This window comes from Manacus vitellinus, unplaced genomic scaffold (assembly GCF_001715985.3).
Source record: "Manacus vitellinus isolate BGI_N305 unplaced genomic scaffold, ASM171598v3 scaffold_8_pilon, whole genome shotgun sequence".
Classification (NCBI taxonomy): domain Eukaryota; kingdom Metazoa; phylum Chordata; class Aves; order Passeriformes; family Pipridae; genus Manacus; species Manacus vitellinus.
The window spans coordinates 3,766,938-3,789,143 of record NW_021940864.1 but is presented as its reverse complement, the minus strand read 5'-3'; the positions used below and the strand labels follow the sequence as shown (position 1 = coordinate 3,789,143).

At 46.1% G+C, this 22,206-nt stretch overlaps 1 protein-coding gene across 1 annotated transcript in view; it reads right to left on the bottom strand.

Moving 5' to 3' along the window:
- EHD3 (EH domain containing 3) overlaps positions 1 to 22,200 on the bottom strand; it is a 30,270-nt gene extending 8,070 nt beyond the window's left edge. Inside the window, exons 1-3 of the mRNA XM_018085283.3 lie at positions 22,054 to 22,200; positions 15,023 to 15,199; positions 10,052 to 10,149 (exon numbers count right to left, since the gene is read on the bottom strand). Coding sequence (XP_017940772.1) covers positions 10,052 to 10,149; positions 15,023 to 15,199; positions 22,054 to 22,103 — 325 coding nt within the window. The 5' untranslated portion in view covers positions 22,104 to 22,200. The remainder of the gene's footprint in view (positions 1 to 10,051; positions 10,150 to 15,022; positions 15,200 to 22,053) is intronic.
- Positions 22,201 to 22,206: the final 6 nt, after the last annotated feature.

Here is a 22,206-nt window from a genome sequence, read left to right as displayed (position 1 = left end):
ATGTTTCAGAGCAGTCAACAGCATGGACTCATCTACATCCCATGCTGGGACCAAAGCCCAGCCCACACACTCCCCTTGTATGTCCCACTTGCCTTGGCACTCAGGGAACGTGTGTGAGACTGCTTTCCTGTTGGTGCCCAGCAGAGTAAGAAACACGTTTGTGTGCACTTCTAATAATCACAGCTGCATTCTCCTGTATGGAGGTACTTGGCAGGAAAACCAAGGTGTAAGTGTATGTATTTTGTTCTTAAGCAACAGAACACTTTAGAGGAAAAGACAGGAAAATTATCATGAGTGTTGTATTGTTCCTTAACATGTAGCACGACGCGTGGAAAGGGCAGGTGGGACAAGACCTTTGTTTACAAGTACCTACTTGGAGTCACTGACTGGTAGTGTCTTCTCACACAGACGAGTGCTTAGAGAATTGCTACATACATGATACAACAGTAGGGTTGATTATTTAGTTTTGCTTTCAGTGTATAAAAAGAGTAGATTGTTACTAAAGCATTTGGGTAGCAGAGTGACAATGTAAAACTCTAAGGGCAAGCTGGAGGTGCTCAACACCTGAAAACACAGGAGGCTCATTCTGTAACTAAATCTAAGCATTATATCCTTGCTTTAATTTACTCCCTCTGCCCCTTTTGATTTCACAGATGCACAGAGCCTGACTCTTCCTTCTGCCAGTTTATTAGTGTGTTTATCAGTTTATGAGCTGATCTTCATCTACAGTCAAATTAGGAGTTTTCATAGTGTCCTTTGCTCATTCCACTGCAAATTTATTATGTCTCTTTATGCCTCTCTCAGTGTTGTAGGGCGTTGCTAAGGCCTCTCACAAAAGCAGCCAGTTACTATCTCTGACTTGGCAGCATTTCAGTGATGGGTGAAGCTGTCCACACACACAGCACAGTTTTATTGTGAAGTTACAGGGCATTTGGGAAGCCATCTGCTTGCCAAAGCTGCATAAATGCAAAACTATTATTACGGGGATGTGTCAGATAGAACTGTTAAGGGAAGAATTTTCTGTTCAGTAATTCCTGTCTGTTTGTTGTACTCGCATTCCTATGGAAAAATACTTAAACATTCCCTAACATCACTGACGCAGCTTCTTTCACAACCTCCAAACAAGGTGAACATGAATAGAAAATTAATCCCAACCATACAGTACTAGGAGGACAAGATAACAGTTTTATTCCCATCAGACTTTTTTTTCATGGGACAGGTTTCCTTCTGACAGCACGAAAAGGACTCAACAGATTCAACACAAAGCTGACAAGTCAGCAGGACTGTCAGTGAGTTCAGCCTACAGAAAAAATGATCTTGCAGACACCCTGCCACCCAGACTCCATAAGGTAGGCTGGCTTACTGATTACTCGTTTGTGCACCACTGGAATACCTGACAGCATGCATTTCACCAAGATCTGATAGGATTATGCAATTACACTTCTGTCAAGTCAGACCATGGCATGATACAGTCTTTATGCTGACTGTGGGAAGATGGATGATACCTGATCCAGCATAAAATCTGCCTGGCTGTAACATTTTAAATACAACTTAAACCACCACCGAGTGGGCATGCATTGGTTCAGCATTTCTCACCATGTAGCTACACTGCTTATTGGTTTAGGTTTGTTTTGTTTGTTTGTGCTGGTTTTTTGTCTGGTAGCATGCACACTACTGCTTTTCCTGTTTTGTGGAACCATGGCCACAGACTCTGTGGTAGTGGAGTTCAGGTGGGATCACATGGGAACAGCAAGATCAAGAAATGCTGAAAAACACAAAGCTGCTGCTTTGCACCAGATATCTCACAGCTTGCTGTCACTCCTGGTGTTGCTTTTAGCAATTCACCTCTTTCCTGCTAAATTTGAGTCACTGGGAGCTTCCTTTTCATCTTTCTAAAGCTGATATTATCCAGAGACTGAAGATTTACCAGACTGTGCCACTCTATAGGGCAGAGTTTTGTAGCTGTGTCCCTATCTGTCAACTGACAGACTGGCTCTGTGCATCTGAGGACAACATCAGAAGATGGGATAGTTGACACAGTAAACACTGACTATCCTCGAGAGGGAACAGCTCTTCAGAGATGAAATGAATGCTGATTCCAGGGAACTAATGCCTTGATTTGAATTTTTATAATTGAATAAGAGGGTTTTGAGGCTTAGTCTAACTGCCTGCCTGAAAGCTGTTCAAAGTCCAGGGAAGAGGACTTATGTCATGGCAAAACACGCAGGCAGCCCACAGTGGCGGGGGAGAATGTGCCAGGAGGGGCAGGTGTTACCCAAATGTGACAGATGGCTGTAAGCAAAGGAGAAGGAAGGTCACACGATGGTCAGAAGAAGAAAAGGAGGGGAGTGGGGGAGGGGAAAGTGACATATCCTTTGAGGACACACAAAGTGAGTGGGAAGCTGAGTGGATGGCTCTTGTGAGACCCAAAGAGTGATGGTGTCATGGAGAGAGAAGGGTGCTGGGACTGAGTGGAACAACAATGATATGAGCAAATTTCTCTGACGGTGAGAAGCTGGTAGTGCCAGCAAGGAGAGGACAGAAGGGATGATGAAAAGCAAAGGATGGGTACTGGATACACCTCACTGCAGCTCATCCCAAAACATCTTTGTAAAAAGCTGCCATACTCCTCTCTGGAGGTGGCCGCCTTCCAAGGGAATATAAAGAGATTCCTGTAATGCATATCTGTGGGTGTGTTGTGAAGTAGACAGAAGTCCTTTGGGATGAAAAGATTTCTTTGAACTATTACATGTCATAATTTCAGAGCAGGCCTCAGCTTGCTGATCACCTCTGCCTTTACTTATACTCAAAGAAATAATCTGTCCCAGAGCTGCTGATTCAGAGCACTGGGAGCTACATCATCCAGCCAGTGCTCTGCATTTCTTCCTCCTCTGTACCAAGAACGAGTGGAAACATTAAATACGTTTTGGAGACTTTAGGGTTTCCAAAGCAAAGGCAAAAGGACTCAAAGCACGGTAGATCTGTCTATGCTCTCAGCCAGGAACAATGCCAACATTTACATTAACCAGTACCTGGAGTGGCAGACTGTGTGGCCTTTTGCTTTCATGTTGTTTACTGCAACAGCTTCAGGGTTGGGAAGAGACTGGGAGCCTGACAAGCCTCTTGCTTTATGTCAGTGGAAACCGAACGAATCCTCAGTAAGCATATTCAAATCAGGTGAGGTAAAACTGATGAGAGTATTGTTCAGAGCTAAGTTTCCTTATAACAGCCTGTTCAGCTTCTATGTACACACAGCAGAAGTTATCCCCTCTACAAGTTCACAGTTTTGCCATTTGTGACAGATGGATTGAGCGTCTCCTGGTATTTGAGCCAACGCTGAAGACAATTCCTAGCCAGATTTTGAGACCTCAGAAGGCATTTGAATATAGGCCACATATTCCAGAGAGGTCAGTGCACAGCAGCATTAATGTGTAGCTGGGATTCCAAGGAATTTTTTTTACTATAGCTTTCAAACACAAACTGAATTCTCCCAGTACACACATTTTAATTTTGGCTGAAATCATGTTTGAAAACAAGGCCTGAAATGGCCACCAGTAACTGACAGCCATCAGTGACCAGGAAACACATTCCTTTTCCATTGTTACTTGGGAAGCTGAAAGAATTCATGATGGGCATAAATAATGCAAATTGATGAGATGCTGATGGGTATGACTATCTTTCCTTGATGAAATAGATACTTGGGATATTTCTGGAGTGCACAGTGGACAACGCATAGGCAAGCTGAACAGCTGTTCTAAAAATCAGACTTGTTTAGTAACACAAATCAAGTACTTACTGTATGTTAGTAGGAATTTAAAACACCCCAACAAAACAGCACAGCCCTTTCTATCTTTGCAGCCATTTAATCTGCTGTTTTATGTTACTTTTTTTTCTTCCAGTTCTGGAACTGCACCTCCGACTGAAATCATGGAGATGGACCCTCTCCCCAAACAAAATAATGGTTTTCCCAAAACCCCAAAATAATCCTGACTTTTTTTTTTTTTAATCTTGCTTTCAGATCAGAAGAGTTAGGCTCATGGCTTCATGGATTTCTACAAATAAAAATTATGAGAAGTGTAGATTTTCTGCTCATTTTTATGCTGCTCTTAAGAGGAAGTGCAGAACTGTGTGACTATAGGAGCTGAGCCTTCCAGTGGAACATTATGTGTTAGTGAGACTGTGATAAAATCAGGCAAGTTGGCAGAGCAGCTACTGCACTGCAGTAATAGAGGTGAACTGGGAAGTCAAAACTAACCAGTGCACTTTTACCCTCCCAGGCAGAATGAAATACAAAATATAAGCAAACATCACTGGTGGGGAGCAGTATAGCAAATATTTGAAATACTTCCCTTTTAGAGGCTATCAGGGTGGATGCCTTAGTTGTGTATCACCCTGTTGCTAGCACATATGACAAAACTCTTTGGAAAAAATATTTTCTCGTTGCCAATGTACCCTAAACAGCATTGCATGAAGTGGGAGAACATCAATTCCCCTGGTGTTTGCCTTTCCCTTCCAATCATGGCTATTTGAGACACAGCCAGTCTGAGAGCTCTGCCCTGCCCAAGACTTGCTATTAGCATTTTTCTTTTTGCTGTCAGGCTGGTGAGTCACTAAGCATCTCTGGTGCTGAAGCTGCTGGTCATTTGGGAATTCTTTTTCCCCGGGAGACACAGCGAGGTTAGTGTGAACGGGCTTTTTCCCTTGGCTATGGGATGCCTAGGCTGCACTGCAGCCAGCAGAATGGGTAGAAGGCTGGAAAAACACTGGAATAGTGCATACTGGAAAGAAAGCAGATGGGGAATGACACTGCCAGTCCCTACCTCCTGGCTAGAACCTTGTGCTCACTGTTAATGCAGGAAAAGGAGGAGGTGACACATAGAGGGTGAAGATGAAATAAGTGTTCAGGATATATTCAGGAAGTACTACCCCAAAACAGGGATCAAATACAACTTGTCCAGGGCATCACTGAACTTGGCAGACTTGGATCTGCCCAGCTCAGGGCACATGTAGGTCGAGACGGATGGTCAGCAGTGTGTTAAGGCTCAGCCCCCCGGGGATGGCACTGCCACTGAAGCACATGAGTTCCTGTTGCCAGGTGGCTCAATTAGCATGGCAGACTGCACAAGGTGATGAATTATGAGGAAGTCCCTAACTCCTGCCCTGGCTCTGCTGTACTGCATGACCTGATCTGTGGTCCTCCCCTCTGTCCTCATTTATTTCAGCACAGTCATCCCCTTGTCATCATCTCTCCCAGCAGGACGGCCTGGGCTCCTTATGTGACACCAGAACAGTGGTTTGCAAATGGATAGCATCCATACTATTATCAAATTGTCAAAGCAGACAGGACTGTGCTGCTTTGGTACAAACACCTCCCCTACGGGCATTGCTGCAGCCTACTGCTGCCTCATGCTCCCTAGAAACAATAAAAAAAAGAAGGACACAGAGCAAGAGACAAGGCAATGACTGGCTCTTTACAGGCTGCCACAGATCCATGCCCCAGTATGTAAAAAAGACCAGAAGAGAAACAGCTGACTTCCAGGCAAGGATAGTACAGAAGCAGTGAAGGGCAAGACGCTCTGGGCCAAGACATCCTGGAAACACGTCCCATCAGGCCTGTAAATGAAACCAGTATACCCCAGGGAGTGTAACTACCACACCTGTGACACCATGGGTGCCCACCACAAAGCAGTGCATGAGTCACGGGAGCTCAGTAGGAGAAATCAGTGCAGGCAGCTCCTTGGCTACACTTTTTACCAGAGCCTGAGAGCAACAGCTGTCTCAATGCTGGCAATCTCACTGCATGCCAAAGGGATGTGGACTTGAGCTATGACAGACTGCATCACCCTCAATCACTTGATAGGCCTAAACCTGAAGGTCTGCTACTGGGCATTGTCTGCTCTGTGGGGGGATGGGGATTCTTATGGTCATGTAGTTCTGGAAAAGAGCCAGTGCTTGGGCAGTGCTGTTTCTTGGGATTATACAACATTCCTTGGAGGAAAGCTTGCTACCCTGCTGCTGGCTGTCCGAGGCTAAGAGCTGCCAGCACTAACACCAGGTGCTGGTGCACATCCTGTCTGTCCAGCAGGGAAGGGACTGTGTTATCTGTCATGGTAACTCTTTTAACACAAATGAGGCAGTGAATTTAATTCAGAGTTCAGTTCAGACAAATGCAAAGCTTCAGAACCTGGACGTGGCCCCTGAATCAATCCTTTAAACTCAGCTTCCATGCCCCTGCTCCTTGAAACATGGATCCAATAACAGGAACAGCTACTGCTTTGAAATTCAGGAGCATAAGGTGGCCTTCAAGGACTGCTAAGATTTGATAGCATGGTATTCTGCTAAACTGGCACCGTATAGATTAGCTAATGCTCCTGACGTCTAAAGGGAAAGGAGACGACTTGTGATGTTCCCACTAAGAGGAATTTCCTATTTTTAGAAATGTTGCTGGTTCTCATGGGATGGGCAGGCTGGGAAAGCCTGCCACATCTTTTGAATCTTTACTTTTCCCCTCAAATGTGTGACAGAAAGCTACTTCACTACCTACTCCCTTTCCTGATTTTGCTTCACAGGTACCCCAGTCTGAGGGTGTTAAAACCTACTAGCAATGCAGGTAAGAGGAGCTCTCCTGTTTCCAGCTGCTAAGAAATTTCAAAGTCTCTTGGGAAATCTCTGTAAGACTCCCTCAGGTCTTGCTTCATTCCTAAGTGAAATCTGAGCAGGCTGGGAAGGTATAGAAGAGCAGGTGCACTTTGTTGTGTGAGCAGTTTTTAGCACTGTCTTGTTTTCTGCCTAAAAAACACATTATTGCTCTAGTTGTCTCCAAAATCAACTTGCTACCGAGGGCAGCTGGCTTGTAAGCTTGGTGGCAAAGGTGCCAGCCTCACCACTTCTTTCTATTCCTCTTCCATAGGAGTTGGGAGATGAGTACTCCCTTTCAAACATCAGCTTCCTTGAGATAAGCTCAAGGCAATGCCTGGCAGCAGCCCTTCCTAAACACAAGCACCTCAACACTCTTTTGACTCTTTCTGCTCCCTGCAGACAGAAATCGCTGGAGCTGTCCCAGCTTCAACAGAGCTGTGTTGATCTAAACCACATGAGGACCTTGCCCTGTAGCTATTGAAAGGTCATCTGACCTGGCCCACATGACCAGTTTCAGTCTGTCCTGGATGCAAATGGTGACAAAGTGAGACCCCCACCTACACTGTACTTTTAACTGGTGTGATTAAGTCAGTTGACAAGTTGTGACAGCCCCTTTGTCTCGCTGGAGATGTGGCAGAGAAAATTCCTGGGATGGCAGAATGACCAGGAGATGGCTGTGCTCCATCTGGAGTTCTTGCCTCCTGGCAAAAGGGTTGAATGACCACACACTGTAGTCACAGGGCCAACATGCAATGTGCCAAATTTTTGCCCCTAGTGCACTTAACTGCACTAGGTGCAGAAAAGTTGCCCAGGAAGAACTTGTTTCACAGGTCTGCAGCTCTACAAACAGGTATATTGTGCAAAAGTTTACAGAACTGGGACTCCCCTTTAGCCTCCTCAGCTGTTCTCAGATGTTTGGAGAGGCATTATTGGCTTGTGTCAAAGTGCACCAGTGACTTTCCTAACAGTGCATCAGCATGTTCTGACACTGCTGGCATTTATCAGAGTAGCTGCAGGAAGCATAGAATTGTTTAGGTTGGAAAAGACCTTTAAGATCATTGAGGCCAACTGTAAACGCGGCGCTGGCCTTCGCCCATTGATCCGGCCCATCGATTCAGATCCATCTACAGATCCCTCTGCAGAGCCTGCCTACCTGCCAGTAGACCAGACCGACGCTCCCACCCAGCTTGGTGTCATCTGCAAATTGACTGAGGGTGCCCTTTATCACCTTGTTCAGATCATCAGACATGTCTGGTCCCAGTGCTGAGCCCTGGGGAACCCCACTTGTGACTGGCTGCCAACTGGATTTAACTCCATTCACCACCAACTCTTGGCCTGGCCATCCAAACAGTTTTTTACCCAGGGAAGAGTGCACCCATCCAAGCCATGGGCAGCCAGCTTCTCCAGGAAAATGCTGTGGGAAACGGTGTCAAAGACTTTCCTGAAGTTTAGCTAAGCAATATCCTCAGCCTTTCCCTCATCCAGTAAGTGTGCCACCTTGCCACAGGAGATCAGGTTGGTCAAGCAGGATCTGCCTTTCATAAACCTGTGATGGCTGGGTCTGATCCCGTTTGTCCTGCTGTGCCGTGTGATTGCTCTCACAATGATCAGCTCCATGACTTTGCCAGCACTGAGGTCAGACAGACAGGCTGTAGAATGGGACACCAAGACCCACTGGAAAAATTTTTGCAAAAGAAGGAGCAAGAAGTGCCAACGTATTTTGCAGAAGGATATTTTTAGTTCTGTAAATAGCTGAAAAGTAAGAAAATCTTGCAATATATGTCAGGGTTTGAATTAGTGAGGAGACGTGGGAAAGGGGCTTGAAATGGGTTTATTCTGACTCATCTTCAATTTCTTCTTTTTTTTTCTTTTTATAACAAAAATATTTCCTTCTAAGCAAATTTGCTTCACTGTGATAGTTCTACAAGAGAACTCGTTGCTTTCAGTGGCATTTTTTAACTGGAAAATTTTTACACCATGTAACATAAATTTTTGTTTATCTCTATAACACTTTCTGCTGAAGGGAGGAATGCTTCCACAGCATATTTTCCAACCTTCTCATGAAGGCTGGCGCACCTTGGAATTTATGATCCCCTAGAAGTGCAGAGACCTATGCTGAAAAAGGTTAATGTGAGTTTTCAACTAACTGTAGCTGTGCTTTCTTGATGCTTCCTTAGCTAAGGTCCCTGTGGTGGAAGATCCCAGCAAAACAAGACGTGGCTCTGTGTAAGGTGGCTGCTCAATTAAAAGAGAAAAGGAAGTTTCCAAGAACAATTTCAATGCAAAAGAGTGTTATAAAACTGGTAAATGAGTCATCTTAGGGGACAGAACACAGAAATATGGGAAAGGCCTCAGCATTTTTGGGTAGAGCCTGTGCTGCTGAACCTTAATTGTGCATTGTTAATAGGGAGTGCGAATGAGAACTGATCTTCTCAAACCTGAACACTGAGATTAGTACTCTTGGCTTTCTTTCAGTGCATAGCTACCAGCTTTATGTAAGGAACCTTCCAGAAATGTGAGCTATACCACTATTACCTTACAGAGTAAGAAACTGAGCACGGATTTTAAAGATGTTGCTCATTTCAGAGGGTGAGTCTGAGACCGACCTCAGGAATTCACTAACAGACTGTGCTGTTCATCAGCTCCTTTTACGAGGTTATGTAGTGACAGGACAAGGGGGGATGGCTTTGAACCGAAGGTAGTAGGTTTAGATTAGATATTGGGAAGAAACTCTTTACTGTGAGGGTGGTGAGACACTGGAACAAGTTCTCCAGAGAAGTTGTAAATGCCCCATCTCTGGAAGTGTTCAAGGCCAGGTTGGATGGGGCTTTGAGCATCTGGTCTCGTGGAAGGTGTCCCTGCCCATGGCAGGAGGTTGGAACCAGAGGATCTTTAAAGTCCTTTTGAGCCCAAACCATTCTATGATTTAGTGCCCCCAGGATTTCCAGATTCCTCATTGCAATGGGGAACCTGGATGCAATGGCTCTTAAACCCAATCCAGTCCAGCACCAGACTTAGGAAGCCTGGACAGTTCAAGAAACCCGTGAGGTCAGCTGGAAAGAAACCAGGCTGATTACAAAGGGAGCCTTAGCTATGAATCATCAGTGAGTCACCGAAAGCAAGTGTTTCTGCAAAGCAGAGAGGTATTAATTGACTCTTTCTGTTGGAAATCTCTTCCACAGGGAAATACTGGACTGTGACACAGGTACTGCTGACCTTCTCAGCAACCTTCCCTGAACACATTTAAATTCTCTGCAGGAGATTAACAATGTCTCTTTGGACTCCATTTGCAAAGTCACGTTCCATCTCTTAGAGGCTCCTACTACTGCTTCTGTTTACAGCTTGTGTAGTTTGAAGAGTTCCTTTGGTGTTCACTATTAACATTTGGAAGAGAACAGAACTTGGGACTTACCTCTGCTAATTCTCTGCTTCTCTCCAGAAAGAATTCCTGGTGTATCAATGACGCTGATGCTCTCTAATACAGGATTAGGTAGCTGGGCACAAACGAACCTGTGTGGAAAATAAATGGGTTTAAAAAAAAAAAAAGGCAAAAGGTACTTATGATGTGCTGAACATCACAGGCAGCACAGGACAAGCCAGACTTTGATCTTGCAAGTCTTCAGTTGAGCTTGGAGCTACTGTTACTTAAAGAAATGAAAAAGAAGGGAGAACTAAGCATTTTTGTCTGATTACTTTGCTGCTTCTGGAACATGGGGCTCAGACATGACTTATGGCAGGTTTTCTTACAAGAGCCCCCAAATTGTGAATTATGAAAATATTTGGGTTTTCATTAATGTGCTGTTTTGATTTTAGCAAGAAGTGGTATTTGTTTTTCTTCATTTAAGCATTTCCCTGTAGAGTCTTGAACTCAAGTGAACTGAAATAACTCGGTTTTGAAAAAAAAAATCAGCAATGTTGTAGGACTTTCGTTCTCTTTCAAATCTGGCCTTAAACAGACAAAAAGTGTGCTAGTCTTGTACCACTGAAATACTAAAGCACAGGCAGCTTGAAGAGGCTGCTTAGTCTACCTCAAGGTAGGATCAATCAGATATTTGTCTAAAGTGTTGTTCAAATCTGTAACAACACAAACTCACCAACACTTGCTGGGAGTCTACTCCATTACCTAATAATCCTTACAGCAAACCCTCTTTTTTTTAATGTCTACTCTACAATTACCACGCTACAATGCCATTCAGTCACAAACTTAGTAGATGTAGAAAATGATTTATTTTTCCCCTCTTGTCACAATGTATACTACTGTCATCCTGCCTCCTCTCAGCCTTTTCTCTGTAGAAAACAGTTTGGTGGTTGTTTTTTCTCTTTCTCCTATCTCTTTCAGTTCTCTCTAGCTGCCTTTGTAGCTCATTTCTAAATCCCTGAAGACCCTAGCAGCCTTCCTTTGGGTCCTCTCAAACTGTTCCACATATTTCTTCAGGCATTATGCCAGAAGCTGACATACTCCAGCTGTGACCTTGCCAGTGGTGAGCAGAGTAGATGGATTGCTCCCTATCTCTTACATATGACAGTCCTGTTTATGTATCTCAGTAAAATGTTTGTTTTTTTAACAGCAGTATGACAATGTTAACTTAACATTCAGTTTGTAATCTACTGCTCCCCCCTCTGCAGGTCCATTTCTGTGTAATAGCTCTTTAGCTAGTTGCTCCCCATCCTGCATCTATGCAAATCACTGCCTAAGAAGAGTCACTTTGTGCTTAGTGGGTTGCAGCTCATCTATTTCAGTTGCCAGTAACAGCAAAGGACAGTAAAAGCCTATCCCCTTATGTGGCTCCCAGTAGCATTTCACGGACAGCCTTTTTGAGCTGGCATTCCAGGCAGCTATGTGTGTGTGTATGCATATTAATAGGGTGGTGTGATATCCAAGGCATAAAAAACATGTTACTGTGGGAAGAAGCATAAACATATAAAGGATGGGGGCTGGGACAATGACCACTCTATCAGACATGGTAGACAGGGCCCTGCAGTGCTCTGATGAGTAGCTGGTTCTGCTGAAGCCCCTGCATCTCTGAACTCCTCTAGGCTGTGCTACAACCTCTCCCCAATTTTTCTACTTGTATGACTCTGAGGGATTCTGACAGGAGTGAATCCTCATGAGTTAGAAGAGTGTCTTCTCTCCTAAACTGTCACCTATTTCAGACCACATATTACAGCCTCTCTCTCTCAGATCTACAGCTTGGCAGGTGGCAACAGAGTGTATTTTGGAATGTGTAACACCTCATATTGAAGAGAGTGCCAGGCATAGCAGCAGAGAACAAAAGGCTCAAGAGGTCATGTTATTCCCCTGTCCTGCCAACCCAGGTCTGCTCTCCATTGTTACAGCCCTGACTATTCCTCATGCTCTAATACTAAATGGCTTGGGCAAGGGGATTTTCCACCAGTTTCTCTAGAAAAAGTACTCCACAGGAGATTTCAGATATAAGGTCAGAGGCCAGCATGAGTGAGTGCATTCTGGCTCTGTTGGCAAGGTTGTTAAGGCTGCTGCCTTCCTGCTGTCCCAGCAGAACTGCAGGACCTCAGGGAGCATGACCTAATTCTGTCCGGGGCCACATGAAGGGTAGAACGTGGCACCAAACTAGACTTTCACTACCTCTACAGGTAGAGCACAGGGCTGACGGGGGAACCTGTTATCCATGATGTCTCCTGCTGTTGACAACACAAAAGCAGGAGTGACACCACCTTAGCTTCCCAAGACAGACTCTGGGGATGGGAGACTCTCCAATCCAGTCTCATCAATATGAAACAAAAGTAATGGCTGAGATTCCTCATTTTGCTCCAGGCCCTTGGTGCCAAACAAGGCACCTGATAACAAGGTGCAACCTGTAATCTCTCTGCTAGGATCTCTCCAGAGCTGGTGTTTGGCCAGCAGTTGGAGTAAGGAAAACAAGCCCTCCTCTCAATACCCAGGAACCACCTGGGGCAAGGAGAGGCAGACAAGAGACAAGATTCTGCAGACCTGCTATCCTTTCAGCCCCGGGCAGCTTGTCAGCCCTACCTTGGCCCTATCTCCCAGGTATGGGCAGGCACTCCATCTCCTGGGAATGAAGGGAGGGAGGAGACAGGCTCTGAGCAGCACCATTTGCTTGTTGTCTCCCAGCCAAATCCTGACTCTATCACTTTTCCCTTATTTCCTGGAAGGCAGCAGATCCCAGTCTCTGGTGGAGGTGGGCAGGGTTTCCAACTAAGGGTAGATGCCCACTCCTGGAGCAGCAGGCTCTGCATCCCACAGGACACAGTGGGCTGCCACCTCTCAGCCAACACCAGCTGGGCCTGTGTGAATGCTACTGCCTTGTGCTGCTCTGCTCCCTGCCACTGGTGCAGTCAAGCATTGCCTTTAACCTCCCAGGGGTAAAGCAGACAGACTTGCCCACAGCCACTCCTATCTCAGCTTGGAGGGGTGGCTCCTGGAGATAAGCTCCCTTCTCCAAATTCCCTGCTCATAGCCTCCTAGCTGAGGGCAGGACCTTGGCAGACACACAGCAGAATCAAGATACGTGCAAGGCAGAGATAGCTCTGCTTGTTTCCAGCCAAGAAGCCAGCCCCACAGCTGGAGTACGTGTGGGTGGCTTGATCCAGTCCAGTGGGTGCACCAGGACTTACATCTGCTAAATTTCTGACCCTCTGAGTCAATTCTCGCATGTGTTTAATTTCCTCGTTAGCTGGGCATTACCATCTGCATTTTCAGCACTGTGATGCTCACACTGCTGAGCTAGTCCTTACCGTGTCTTCCTCTGTCCCTTTAGAAATCATTACCCCCTGGTTTTTAATGTCAGCAACAAAAAGGTGTCATTAGCTTCTGTGGCTACTCCCTGCATTCCAAAAAGGACTGCACTTAGTCTGGTGCTGAATCACTGCTGTGTCCCTCTGCCCTGCTGTCCTCACAGGCACATGCTTGACTCCTTCCTCAAGAGAAGGAAGAGTAGCAGAAGAGTAACAAGAACACAGCATGATACAGTGAACTAGGTTAATGGATGTAGAAATCCCTTGCTGTATTAGGAGCAAATTGCATTCAGGACACATCAATCAGCCCAGTTCAGAAGCATTTGCTTTTTTGCCCCCCATGCCTGGCCTGATGTTGCTTCTCTGTACTGCTGTTCTTGGCTCTCAGCAGAGCTGCTCTCAATGATGCCCTCTTCATTTAGTATCTCTGCACTCCATGCAGAAGGCCTGTTATTTTCTTAGGGCGAATCACCCTTCTCCCCTGGTGTAGGGAGTGGCTACTCACCTGTCCTAACTGTCGGTCAGACACAGATGTTCTGGACCCAATAAAACATTCAAAACTTCTCAAAGTCTCTCTGGTGCAGGACCATGTTGGTGTATTTGACTGATGGCCCTGTGCAGTGATCAGATGCTGCTTCCAGAGTCCCCTGGGAGGTTCTCTGCACAGCAGCGACTCCAGCTCAGTCCCTCTTCTCTCATCAGGCTTCTTCCCATCTTCTTTGCAGGTCCCTTCCCTATCTGGCTGCAGCCTATGGCAGCACTCCTGGGGAAAGTTCTGGTAGGAGATGCTGCGCCCTCTGGACAGACACTCTCTTAAGCTTGGAAGTTAGAAAGGGAGCCAGAGCCCAGCCCAGCTTTCCTGGCTGTTTGGCTGAGCAGCTGCCATGTTTCCAATGTCTCCCACACTGTGTTAGCAGGGAAGGCGTTGATGATGGGTGTAGTCAGTTTGTTCCCATCTGCCTGCTGTAGCACAGTTTGTGCTCATCTAGGATATGGGTGTGTGCTGCTGGCTTCCTGCAAGGCCTATATCCCAGGTTGGGCTGGGTCTAGGGGATAGAAAGGTTACATTCCTCATGTCACAGAGCCACTGTCCAAAGCCCCTGATACCTTTTTTTTATGGGAAAGACATTAGAGCTGTCATTAGTTTGCACCTGAGGTTATATGTATAAGGTATAGAAATGAAGAGAGCCTGGTTTTGTTGCAAGGAGGATATTCAAGCAATGTTTAACAATGCAAAAAAGCAAAGATGTAGTAATTGTGTGCCAGTTCTACTCCTGTATCAACTTCAGGGGCTATGGCTGGACTATTTGGTTTCAAGGGACCAAACTGACTGCAGAATGGAAGAAGCTAGCAACACTGAAGCAAGGGAGAGCAAGTGTAATGAAGTTAGACTCCTACAGGATGAGCTTAACAGGCTGTGATGTCATTTTTGTTTTGTTTGTTCAAGTGAAATAGTTTTACCTCACTTGAATTTGTTAATCAGTCCTTCAGTAAGTGACTTCTATGCACCTGGTAGGACTGGAATGGCTTTGCATCAGCCATGTGGATGGGAGGAAAAGAAGTGCAATGCCTTATCCCTTTAAATTACTAGCTATGCTGTTCAATAAGTTCTAGCTTTACTCTCCAGAACAAGTTCTTGAGTACTGACCTGTTCAAAAAGGCATTGCCAAAGGCGTTGAGTTTCCTGAAGGGTTTTTTGGGATCCACCACCAATGCATTTCCAGGAACGATTCCTTCCACATCTCCTTGCATAACTGCTATAAAGGAGTCAGTTGTAGGCTCTGGTCCAATCCTCATCCCTGGGAAATCCTGCTCCAGCAGGTACCTGTAGGCAAAAAAAGAGGGTGTGGGCATGAGACCTGAGCTGCCTGAGTTCTAAATGAGTTGTACTGAAGATTGCAGTGTAATTATGAAGCTCAAGAGTATGGATCCTGCTGAGACTATTTTTAGCCCTGTCAGTGAATCGTTTGATAAATGTCGTGGTAGCTTTTCTACTTCAGATCTCCACATTTAAAGCTTATTTAAGGTGGATTAAGAAATTGAGATGATTATAGCTGCTGGGAAGAGATTCTCATCACGTTGCATCGTTTTGTGTACTTCAATCCTCAAGACATTTGGAACAGCCCTAGCACAGCAAAGTAAAAACAGCAGTTCACTGCAATCACAGACTTAATCCTGAAACCTTACCGGCCTTTGGTGCCAATATCAATTACTTCACTGCTGCTCATTTCAGCAGACTCATCCAACTAATGTGCTTAGCCCCACGTCCAAATCAGTCACTCAAATGCCAGCTTCCCTTGTACTTGACTGTTCAAGTCTCAAGCCTCCCTCCTTGTGCACTTCTGCAATGCAGCTACAGGTCTGCACTTACAAACTGCTCAAGCAGATTGAGCATTATGCACGTGGGTGGCGGAGTGTATTCTGATATTTGTCATCAAGCTAAATAGCACAGTAAGCACAACATCCCTTATTATTTCCTAAGCCTCTGGCAGCCTATCTGAAAGTACAGTTTGGCAAATTTCAGGGAAAGATAGTTACCCATGGGGCTGGAGGACTTTGAATAGGACTCTGGCAGCACATCCTGACTTACCCAGCCAAAATCAGGGTGGGTCAGTGGTATGTACATGGGATAGTTCCCTCTGGCTCATGAAGGAGCCAAATGCCATTGCCGAGGTCAGGTCTGTACGCAGAAAACATCCCACCTGCTGATCCTGAGCATTGTGTCCAAGTGGCTTGCAAAAGATAGCTAGAACTGGTCTAGCCCTTGGTACAGGATGGTGTCAGAGCACCTGAGCTGGTGATAAGCTCTGGATAGTTACATGAAGAATAAAATGACTACCAGATCACAGAAGTTAGTAGAATAGTGTGTTGCTTGTTGCCAGAAGGTAGCTAGCACTTCCTCTTCCATTGCTTTGACCTAACCTTTAGTAGGTAGAAAGATAGACACAGAATTGCTGTGATGTTAGAAGTAGATTATTGGGATGTGGAAAAGGAAATGGGAGAAGGGTTGAAAATTCATCATGATTGAGGCCAGTGTGTTTAACAACCAGCACTGCTTCACTCAGGTGAGTATTATCGGAGAGGGAAGTCCCTGTGTGAGTGACTATAGGACCATTGACACGAAGGCTTGTGATAACTTTTGGGGGATTCCTGCTTTTACCATCATTTTAACATAGCTAATCACAATCCAGCGTGTAAGGAACAACAAAAAAAATTGCGCTAGTTCAGACAGGCTATTTATTGACACCATGTCAGCAAATATTTCAGTTTCCCAATGGGCAAGGCCAAATCAACTGGATCTAGAGGTAAAACAAGCAAATGTACACCCAGGACATACTACAGGTCACTGCTACTTATCTGGCTTGGTACATGTCAATGAAGAGAATTGCTGCAGCTAGAGTAATTCCAGCAATGATATCCATAATTCCCTTAGGAGCCGATAACCTCCTTTATTGGTGTGGTATCATGTATTTTCTTCTATCTTTTATTCAAAGTGATTTCCAAGTCTCATGCTCATCAGAATGCCACCAGAAGTGATTCCTCTTAATTGCAGCAACTCCAAGATGCAATAGCAGCTGTTTAGCAGTTCCCAACAAAACTGAAATATTCCAGGAAGGATTCCAGGAAGGGAACAGCCCTCTGACCTCCTATAGTAGGGTGGGTACATCCTATCTATCTAAATCCTATGCAGGGGTTTCTCAAACTTCCCTACAAAAGTGAGTCATTACCTAAGAAAAGCAGACTGCAGGTAGTGCTGGTATGTGTCATCTCCCTGGCTGGTGATCACAGTACACCTTCCTGGCAGCTACAGTAATTTCTCTCTAGCTTGAACCACCCCACAACTCCTCTCCCACCAAGGGCTCTGTAGACTATAATATGTTGTTCTTGGCTCCATTCCCTGGAAAGCTCTTTTACACTGGAACAAACATTTGCTAGGTTAGAAGCCACATGGCCAGACTCTGGAAACTAAACTTGTGCCTCCTGGATGGCAATTCAAACACTTGAGCCCAGTGGACATGGCTGCCATGCCAGTCACTGCCAGTGGCTTTCCTCTGCTCCCGCTTTGTATGTCACTTCTTTTATGACCTAAATACAGCAATAATGATATACAGATGGGAATTTACTAAATCCATAGATATAATCTTTGTGTTCTCCCCTTGCAAATATTATACAGAAAAGAAACAGGTAGTGACAACAATTGCCAAATGCAACAAGTGAAGTGCTTTTGAGAAACACCCCTTGCTTCCAATGTCAGGTTGCAGCCTTGCCGTAACAACCACCTGCTTGTTTTTCACAGGTTTGAGATGCACATGTAATATGACAAGTTTTGAGCAGCAGTAGAAAATAGCCAGGGGGTTTGTTTGTTATTTATAGACAAAGCTTCCAAGAAAGTCTAACCAAAAGTGCTGTGTATAACAGCAACACTCCTCCCAACAGGCTGCTTGAAAGAATTTTATCACAGCTCCACTCTGCTAATGTTTCAAAGCATTTCTGCATTTATTTCTTGTGTAAGACTTAAAAGAATACTAAGCAAAAAAATCCCAACAAAAGCACTCTCATACAGAAGTAGCTACAAGCCAGGGTTAGTTGACTTAATGTGCAACAAGTGGTATGAAATCAGAGAAATGAAGATTTGCACTGCCCAGTATCACAGTATCTATTTTAAGTGAGGCCTCTCTGGGAGACTCGGGTACATTGTGCAGCAGGGTGTCGGCAGCACAAGAATCTCATTGTACGTGGGACAAATACAAGGGGATTTATTGACACTGCCTGATGGGGGGGGGAAGGCATTTCTGCTCGGCAGCAACACAGGCTGCTTCTGCTACCAGAGGCAAGCTAGAGAACACATGCACTTGTCACATTTGTGGGGATTTCTGGCACAGAAGAGCAAACAATGCTGTGGAAAACACCAACCAACAGCAAGCAATTTCCCCTGCCAGCGCTGCATGTCTTACGTTGAGCTGCTGAACACCTTCAAAGGCCTGGGGGAGTAACCTCCAGGCAGGTTAGGGAAGCCTGCAGCCCCAGGCAAGGTGGGAATGGTTTATTTTATGACCAATCTGCTTTTAGAGAAGTGTCTGGACATGCCATGTGCTGGAAGCATCATGCTGTTTGCCCATTTCACGCCTGGTCCTGATGAGGGACAAGGGCACAAAAGTTGCATTAGAGTCAGCCTGGTTTGGGGCACCCTTTCCCAGGAAGGTTTGGAGCAGCATAGGAGACAGGCAAGGAGGTTCCGGGCTCCCTGGACTGGAATGCCGCAGGATGTGGGGGAAGGGGCTGCTTGCCCGTGATGAGTCATGCAGGAGCCCTGCAGGATGCTGCTGTGTGTGTCAGCAGAGGTGATGCCGAGCGGGAAAGGGAAGAAGGGCAGAGCAGGAGGAAATGGTGACAACTGCCTGGTGCAGGCAGAGATGAAAGGCTCAGGGCCACACAGGCAGGTCACACCAGAGCTCTGCGTGCAGCCAGTGACAAACAGAGTAGAGAGGTCAGGACGTGTAAATGATTAGCTCCAGGAGGAAGGGGTGGCTACACCAGAAAAGCAAACCATGTTGACAGTTAGTATGGCTCTGGCAGGCTTGTTTATTTTATTAGCAGGATGGCTGGAGTAGAGCCAGAATTATTTTTAGAAAAGACCACGGAATCTAAGTTAATTAGAGGAGTAATGTGCTGTCCTGCACTCCCATCTCTTACAGGAAACATAAAAACCAATAAGGTTATAAAGGCAGGCTCCAGTGACATCCTGCTGTAGCTGTCACATATTCCCAGGTAGAGGTGTTGCCTTGCCCTAACCAGGACAGTCTTTCGGACCCCAGCTCCGTGGAAAAGCCTCAGCTAAGTGTATCCCGAGGAGAGAAATGGGAGTGAGTACAAAAAGAGATGATACAGCAGGGAGAAGGAATGGAAAAGCTGCAGTTAGCAATGCTACATCTTTCACATTGCAGAATAAGACTCAGTTCTGTGTCAGTGTAAGCAGAAGAGAGAACCGCCTGGTTCCACTGAAAACAAGCCAGTGCTCTGGTCTCGCTTCACTGGCTTTGACCCACACAACGCACCTCCCTGTTCCCTGGCTCAGCCTCTAGGAATGTTTCTCACTGCTAACCTTGACTGCCTTCTTTCTGCCGTCACCTCCTGACAAGGGAACAGCCTTGCTGCAAGATGCTGCAGCTTAGGTGCTTCAGAGCCTTGAATTCCCTCCTTGTTTCAACTCAGATTCGCCAAAACAAGTGAAGATGTATGGAAGATAGACCTCCCTTAGGAGGGTGACTAAGGTTCTTTATCCCTTTTTTTTAAATGGTGTCCTGGGATCCAGGTGAACTGGGACTGAGTTCATTCGACATGAGTGTTTAATGGCAATAAGTCATCTCCCTAAATTGCATGGCAGTACAAGCAGGATGCAATTTAAGAGTGGAATTGATACATAAGGATAACACTAATTAACCCCATCCTGATGAGATTATGGAAGGAACGTCCAGAGGCTGTTTCTTGCTTCACTCTACTGCTAAGATATAATGGTTGTCCCCTCTCCCACTTCCTCCCCCAGGCCCCTTTAACTCCTCCCTGCTCTCAGCTTTAGCTCCCACTTGCCTTCCCACAATAACCCTGGTGCTAATCTGGTGCTTATCCCAGCTCTTTAATGACCAGTGCCTGCAAACTCATGCTGGAAGCCTATCAGGAGTAACACGTGGTTTTCTGGTACCTCCCGCCTTTGATTTGCAACATATTGGAGTGACAGACCCTCACACTCCTCCTACTATTAGAGGCCCTGGGCTTCTCCAAGAGTTCTCAACTTTCACCTTCTTATGCACTATTTTAAACAAGAAGACTCTGCCTTCCTGGAAAGCCTTCTCAGGTCCATTTGGCACTCTTGTGAAGCAGAAGTTCGCGGTCACTTCTGCTTGACTCAGGGTAGGCTCATCCCAGCTCTGTGCCCAGAGAAGGCTGGGAGAAGAGGACACATGCATGAATGAAATGCAGTGGTCAGAGAAGCTCAGATCCACTTGCTGACAGCAGAGCAAAAACCCTATCTTCTTATGCCTACAACATGCTTTAAGCACCTGAACTTGCAAAAGCAGCTGAGACTTACAGGAAAAGGAATTGACTGAACAGAGAGAAGCAAATCCAGGAAATCTCTGCTAACAACAGCATGCAGGTGAGACTGCAGGGAAACACTGATGCTGTCAATTCAAAGAGAGGAATTAGGAAGAGATGCTTTAGTTAGCCAGCCATATCAGGAATTCAGCAACCTCCTCATGTTCAGGCTCTGAGCATCAGTAACCCAAAGGACAGAAAAAGCTTTTCAAACACGTTTGGTACCAAGTCACAGAACAGAGATCTAGGGTGGAACCAGACAGCTGTGCTATCCAACTAGCCTAATTTTCAGAAGAGTAACTAACTCTCTTTCCAAACATGTGCCAAATGCTTCTTTAGGTCATTCGTACCCCTTCACCATCTATCTGACCCACTCACATGAGAAAGGCCTTTTTACTCTTACACTTTGTTTGCCAGGTACACCCCAATGTAGCAGAAATGCATTTTGTCCTTGGCTTCTGGCCAGGACATTTAGTGGCAAGAATATTACAGTACATAAAAAAAAAACCAAACCACCCTGCATTTTTCAAGGTCAGTCCTTAAGAGGTACAGTCAATTTGATTCACCTTTCCCTACAGCTCCCTCCTCCACCAAGAAATACTGGTAGAACAAAGGGCTGGCTGCCTGTGGCTTGTATCCAGATTTACACTGGGGTAATTCCACAGATTTCAACACAGCCACACCAGAAAAAGGCTGGAATTTAACGCTTAGCTTATGAATCACATAGGAAACACAGACAGCGCAGCTTCAGCTATGATCCCAAGAGAAAGGCTTGCTGCAAGTTGAACAAGCAGCATAGCTGAAAAGAGATCCCTGCAACAAAGTCCAGCTGGAAAAATTTAACCCTCTCTGTGGCAGTTTTCTATCAGTGAAATGAAAGAGCTGCTCGCAGCTGCTGTTTCTTTACAGTTAGAAAGGAACTTGCTGCTCCCAGCATCTCAGCAGAGCAGGACACAGTTAAAGCAGGACTTTATTTCTGGAGCCCTGAAGATGGGCAGGTCTCCCCTGTGCACAGGCACACATACTCCTCTAACTGGGCTCTGAGCACTGCCTTTGGGCACAGGGCAGCGAGAGACAGACAGACAGACCCAGGCGCGAGACAGAGGCCATTGCAAACCGAAACAAGCTAGGATCCCCTAGCTTGCCCCACCACCCAAAAGCTACATCAGGTTGAAAAGAATGGCCATGAGCAGGGCCAACCCGGCCTGAGCGGCCACGGGAATACCCCGCGCGAGCTTTGCCCAAACCTCTGCACTTTGGACGGCCAAGAGGGCCCCAAGTGACTCACATCTCCACACTCATGCCCTGCCTGCACTCCTCAGCCCTGCCCTGGGCTACTTTTTGCCACGTCGGTGTTTTATGGGACATCTTAGAGCACTGGTGCTTGCAAAGGAACGCCCCGCGTTTGAGCGGAGGGGACTCTTCAATGAAAACCTGTCGATGAGCACCAGGGACACGAAGGGGGTGACAGAAGGGGGATCAAGGCATAGCACAGGCACCAGAGACACGTCCTGCCCCAGCACAGCCCGCGGCCCTCGAGGGTGCGGGCACGCCCGTGCGGGAAGGCAGCGGGCAGCTGGATTTTACCTGATGAATGTGGTCTTCCCGGTAGAGTACTGCCCCACGAGGAGCACCATGGGCTTGTTGTCGAAGTCGGCATCTTCCAGGGCGGGCGAGTGGAACTCGTGGAACTTGTAGTGCTCTTCCAGCGGCAGCAGCTTGGTCTTGTAGAGCTTCTTC